General features: G+C 36.0%; 1 protein-coding gene across 2 annotated transcripts in view; it reads left to right on the top strand.

Moving 5' to 3' along the window:
* LOC107656081 (membrane protein FAM174A-like) overlaps positions 1-1,400 on the top strand; it is a 5,416-nt gene extending 4,016 nt beyond the window's left edge. Inside the window, exons 2-3 of one of the 2 annotated variants that reach the window (XM_016443768.1) lie at positions 431-559; positions 728-1,400. In XM_016443768.1, coding sequence (XP_016299254.1) covers positions 431-559; positions 728-731 — 133 coding nt within the window. In that variant the 3' untranslated portion in view covers positions 732-1,400. Of the gene's footprint in view, positions 1-430; positions 564-727 lie in introns of those variants that run through there. The other variant, XM_016443770.1, reaches the window with a different exon arrangement.
* Positions 1,401-5,458: the final 4,058 nt, after the last annotated feature.

Raw genomic sequence — 5,458 nt, 5'->3', positions numbered from 1 at the left:
GTTCAGTATCCATTTTAAAAACTATCGGTAGATTAATCAGTATCGGCCAGTGTGGTCCAACCTAGCTATCGGTATCGGCAAAATCCACTATCGGTCGACCTCTAGTCCTCATACATCATATGTATGCTTATTTTTATTGCTTTGACCGTTCAATATCTATCTAGCCTTCTCGCACCCCACGAGTCATTACCTTCAGCAAGTATGTAAACAATAGGAAAACAAAGGCAAACCCTGGATATTTTACGCAATTTAAAGATCCCAGCCAAAACATTTCAGGGAAAAAGGACATTTGGTCACCCTAACTGTTACTTACAATAACAACAACAATGTGTTTACTTTAGGGGCTGACATAAGAAGGTGAATAGATTAATTGTATTTTTAGTTTGTTTCTTCAAGTGTACATTGTCTCTGATTTGTGCTCTCATTCCAGTCTGAAGAAAACAGGTGTTAAGAGAAAGAAATACGGGCTCCTGTCAAACTATGACGACACAATGGAAATGGCCCACCTAGAAAGCGACGAGGACGATACCACTGTTTATGAAGCCAAATCTTTAAGAAGGTAGTCAAACACTAGATTATCCTACCAGATCTTCAAATATTGACATAAATAACGCTCGGTCTCTGCTCAGCTTCAGACTTTGGACTGTGATGTTGGAAATCTATACCTCAGATAGTATCTTGTCTGACCTGCTTTTTAACAGCTTTTCTTTTCTGCTTCTTTCAACAGATGAATGTCTGGGGGTGTTTGATACTGCCAGAAATATTATATGATGAAGACAATCCCATTATTTCCACCAAAATGGTTGTTGAATGATTTTGTTGTCATTTTCTACAGCCATGAGAGGATCTAGTCACTATGCTTGGATGCCTTTTTCCACGATTAAATTGAATGTGTAGGTTTAAACTAGATATATTTTGGACTGATATGACCAAATAGATCTTCTTGGACATTTCTTGGAAGGTCATACATTTTGTTGTGGCAGAAGGTCAAAACTGTGTTTTTGTGCCAAAGTTATTTATGCATAATTTTTAGGGGTTTGAAACTCTTGTCTGAGTTGACGCATGTTAATAATTAATATTGTAAAAGATTGGCCCTCATTTACAATCCACCAACGCTGAAAAGTCTGAAAGTTGTTTGCTAATTTATGGGACCATTATATTGTTTGGACTATCTAAATTTGTCATTTTTTAGGGGTACTGTCAAATTATGATAGATATTATGTTTTTTTTTTTCCAAATATCCTTGCTTTTGTTTTTATCTTTTCTTTGTGTCTTTCTTTCATTACTATACTGGGACTGTACAGGTGTGAATTATGGAATAAGTGATTCTGCCAAATACCAGCATATGTAAGAGATGCACTTTGATTTTTAGGGTTTAGAAACAGCAAAACATGGTATTTTATGACTTGGCGTCACTCCTGACCACTCATCAGTGTACCGTTTCAAGATTTTTTGCATAAATAAAAGGAATTACGTTTTTAGAGACTAAACATTCCCACACAATGTTGGTTCCAAATGTAGATGTGCTTCTGCGTTTAGTGTTACTCGGCATGTTAACTGAGGTTTTGTGAGTCTCAACCTGCATTTTTTTTATATACAATGGGTGTGATTCTGCATTGTGTAATGGTAACAGTTTAATGTGCTGTGAAAACAGCAAGCCATCTTGAGGTATGTGGATCCAATATCAGCATTCTCAGATTTCCAACTTGAACATTTAAGGGGTATGACAGCGTTGATGACATCGTATTCTTGAAATACATTAACTGATTATTGATGCTGTCAAATACTGTCAAACTGAAATGCATGAAGTATCACTATCAATATTTAATGTGCATAATTTCAATGATTCCCGAAGTGTGCCTTTCATTCATTCCCTTTTTTAATTGCATTTGATTGGATGTGATTTGGGCTCTTTTGTAATTAAATTATCTTCTCTATTTTCATCCTTGTTAATTTTTTGATTAACTTTTGCCTTTTACATAAAACATGATGTAGACATCATGAAAAACATGATGTAATAGAGTTACGAAATGCCCCTAAAGCAAGTAAGGATCAATGGTGATTTAGCATACTAAAGTTAATCAGCTGATTTTTATTTTACAGTATTTTACGGACTTCCTACAGATCAGCAAATTTTTTTCTCTTCCATCACAAAGTGTAGTGACCCATCATCAGATATGTCTCACTCTTTAGCTCAGTGATTTCCACACAGGGCTTCAGTTTAGCATGATTTCCTGGTCAGTTTCATTGCACACATTTTCCAGATTTGACATAAACAGATATGGCAAACAACAGGAAAGTAAATACAACATTCTCTGTAAAGAATTCACTCAGTAAATGAGTTTAAGGCTTATATACAGTGAGAAAAGTATTGCAATGTGGCTGGCAAGAGTCATTTTGTGCTATATTCTTAAACTTAATTACTAGTGTTTAAGGTTTAATAAACAGTATATTGACTGGCCCATAATTGTACACATTTTTAATTTAGTCAATAGTCATTTCACACCCGAAATAGTTAACCCTGGGTCTTTCTAAAACCCAGATGGAATCTTGGGTTATACTGTATATTGTTTAACTTTCAGGCTGCCCATGGTTTTCCCGCGGGTTAACAGTTAATCCTGGGTATTACTAAACTGACGTTCACACGGTACATGGCTAAACCCCGGGTTAACGTTCTCATGTGCATATTAGCGGTGTCGGTGTCACTGATTGGACGAACGAAGCAAGCGACATGTTTACACAAAGGCTCTAGCATTGCTCACCCTCAGATTATTTCACGTTGTCAAAGTAAGGTAAGAATGGCGGTTTCTTTTTTTCTTTCAAGTGTTTCCGTCACCATTTGACATTTCCCCCCTTAAACGCTAAAACAACGTGCAAAATCTAAGCACGTGGATATGAGGCTGGCGATTCAGTGTCTTTTTTAAGGCCCTACTGAAACCAGCCTAAACTGGTTGGCTGGTTTTAGCTGGTTTAAGCTGGTCTCCCAGCCTGACCAGCTAAAGAAGTATATATAAACAACCCCAAATAACTGCCCCACCAAACCCACTGAGGGGAATTCTCGCTCCAGGTTGAACTCAAAAGTTGTCAGCCATGGCTTACTCCACTTCACCTGAGGATAAAAGCGTGGTTTACACCAATGGTTAAGTGCAGTGTTAAAAGTTATAGCTGATGCAATATAATAAACCTGTTAACTGCAGAAGAGTGTGTCTATAGTCTAGCCTGGTCGCCGCGATTTTGCCAAGTAAGACATGTTCCTGGATCAACATTACTCTCCAAAAATACAGACTTAACCCAATCCCTACCCCTAAACCTAACCTTACCCATAATTTATTCCTAAAATCAGAGGGAAATGATAGCTGATTAACAAGGGTGTAGAAGCACCTAATCCTGATTGTAAGCCTAAAACGGACATTTCCTGAAAAGGTATCTCTCAATTCTGATTGGTTGATTGGAATGATGTTCCAATGGAACATGTTGTACATGGTCAAATCACACTCACCATTCTAGCCTATAGCTCAAATCTTCAACATAGTGTTGATATGAATCATATTTCTAATTTAGCTGGTTCAACAAGTTTGATACCTATAGCATTGTTTTCAGTTCATGTCCTATGCCGTTGTCATACTTTTAGCATGACAAGTAGGTTAACTCCTTTTAATCAAAGAAGATTGTAATTTTTTACTAAATGTTTGTAAATAACTACAAATCAACATTTAGTTGTTAAGTTACTAGCCTCTGTCGAGTGATAGTTTAAATACTCTAAATATAATCTATGCTGCACTTAATCTTTAAATCTCTTTTTTTGTTGTTAGAACCTTCGCATTTACACTGCTAATGTTGCATTATTATAATTAATATGTGCTAGTCTTTAGTGTAATAAAAAATGTATTTCCCTTGTGAAGGGGCTTCCTTATTGTTTTATACTAACCATATAGTGGTTTCAGCGTTTTTCTCATTCTAATTGTGTGGTTTTGAATTAGATTTTTTTTATTATTATTTCTTTCATGTGATTTTCAGTCAGTAGATGGCGCCATCTGTCTGTCTATTAGCAGAGCACACTATGCATAAACACATACACACACTCACACTGTCAGCTGTTGCCCAGTTGAGTTTGGCCTCCTTCCTGCCTTATGAACCATTAAAACTGCTAAATAACACGGAGAATTAAGTCTATAAACATCATTATGCTGGAACAACTGAAAGGTTCATATTCTCCAAATTCAGCCACATCTGACACATCAGCACAGAAATAGCGCTCTTCAAATCCAGGGTCAAAAGGGGTCAAAACACACATAATCATTATATTACATTAACACCATAATGAGTTTTGTCATTTTCTGCTCACATCATCACTGCTTAATGAGCAACAGTCTTTCAGAAACACCATATTTCAGAATCTCATTTAAATTCTGAGTTTGAATAGAAACTATAATTCTGTTGAGTTGAAAGATGAATGCTACGACAGATGAATGAAAACGATAAAAAACACTAATTTGATTCTCAAAATGATCCAATGTTCATTATCAAACAACGAAAGCAAGAATAACATATTATAACATATCAATATCACAAATTTATTGGCATTTATTTTGTCAACACCATGAGATTGGTTTTGAAGTAGCCTACCTTGGTGTTCTTTATATACCCCAGTACATGAATATGGTGAATTACCTTGGTACTATTTGATAGAATCACCTTACCTGTGCAACCAAAATAGTTTTTTGTAATAATATTTCTATTTAAACAAATTTGGAAAAAACATCCTAAAATTGAGCATTTTTAATAATTTGTTAAAATGTAAAAAATTCCAGACATAATCTTTTAGCTTTGCAATAGTGTAGTAAAAAAAAACGTTGACAAAATCCACTTTGAGCAGATAAGCATTTTAAAGTGCTGTTTGTCATTTTTTGACTGTACTAAAGCATAAAAACACCATAATTTGCAGATATTCAGGAAACATAAGTTCACATACTTGTTTCTCAGAAAAACAGTGCTACAGCCAGTTAATCTACTTTAAAAAATGTGAGTTCTGTGTCGGAATGTCTGTTTTTGTTTTGGTCTGTGTGATTCCGCCCACTTACAGTTTACCCAGTAATATTTTAGACAGCCTGGGTTGCCAGTTGGAAAACACAGCATACTGCAGTCATGGAAGCGAGCAAACGAACTGGGTCAAAGATTGCAGTCTACCCGACCTAAAAAGTTTCGACATCCATCTAAAAAGCTCTATGACCACAGGCATATTAAAAAGCAGATAAATCAACTCATCAGTTTACAGTGTAAGGTTCGTCGCCTTCCGTTGTCAGTTGCGCTTGTTCGTGTTGCGTGTCCTCAATCTGGCAACCCGCATGAGCATTGAGTCTGAGGAGGGGGCGGGAGAAACAATATTTTTCAGCCACTAGCTGTCATTATTTCTTTTAAAATTTACAGTCGTTTCCTTTGGGCAAACAAAACAAAACAT

This window comes from Sinocyclocheilus anshuiensis, unplaced genomic scaffold, assembly GCF_001515605.1.
Source record: "Sinocyclocheilus anshuiensis isolate Anshui unplaced genomic scaffold, SAMN03320099.WGS_v1.1 scaffold51, whole genome shotgun sequence".
Classification (NCBI taxonomy): Eukaryota; Metazoa; Chordata; class Actinopteri; order Cypriniformes; family Cyprinidae; genus Sinocyclocheilus; species Sinocyclocheilus anshuiensis.
This window is presented reverse-complemented; position numbering and strand designations above follow the sequence as displayed.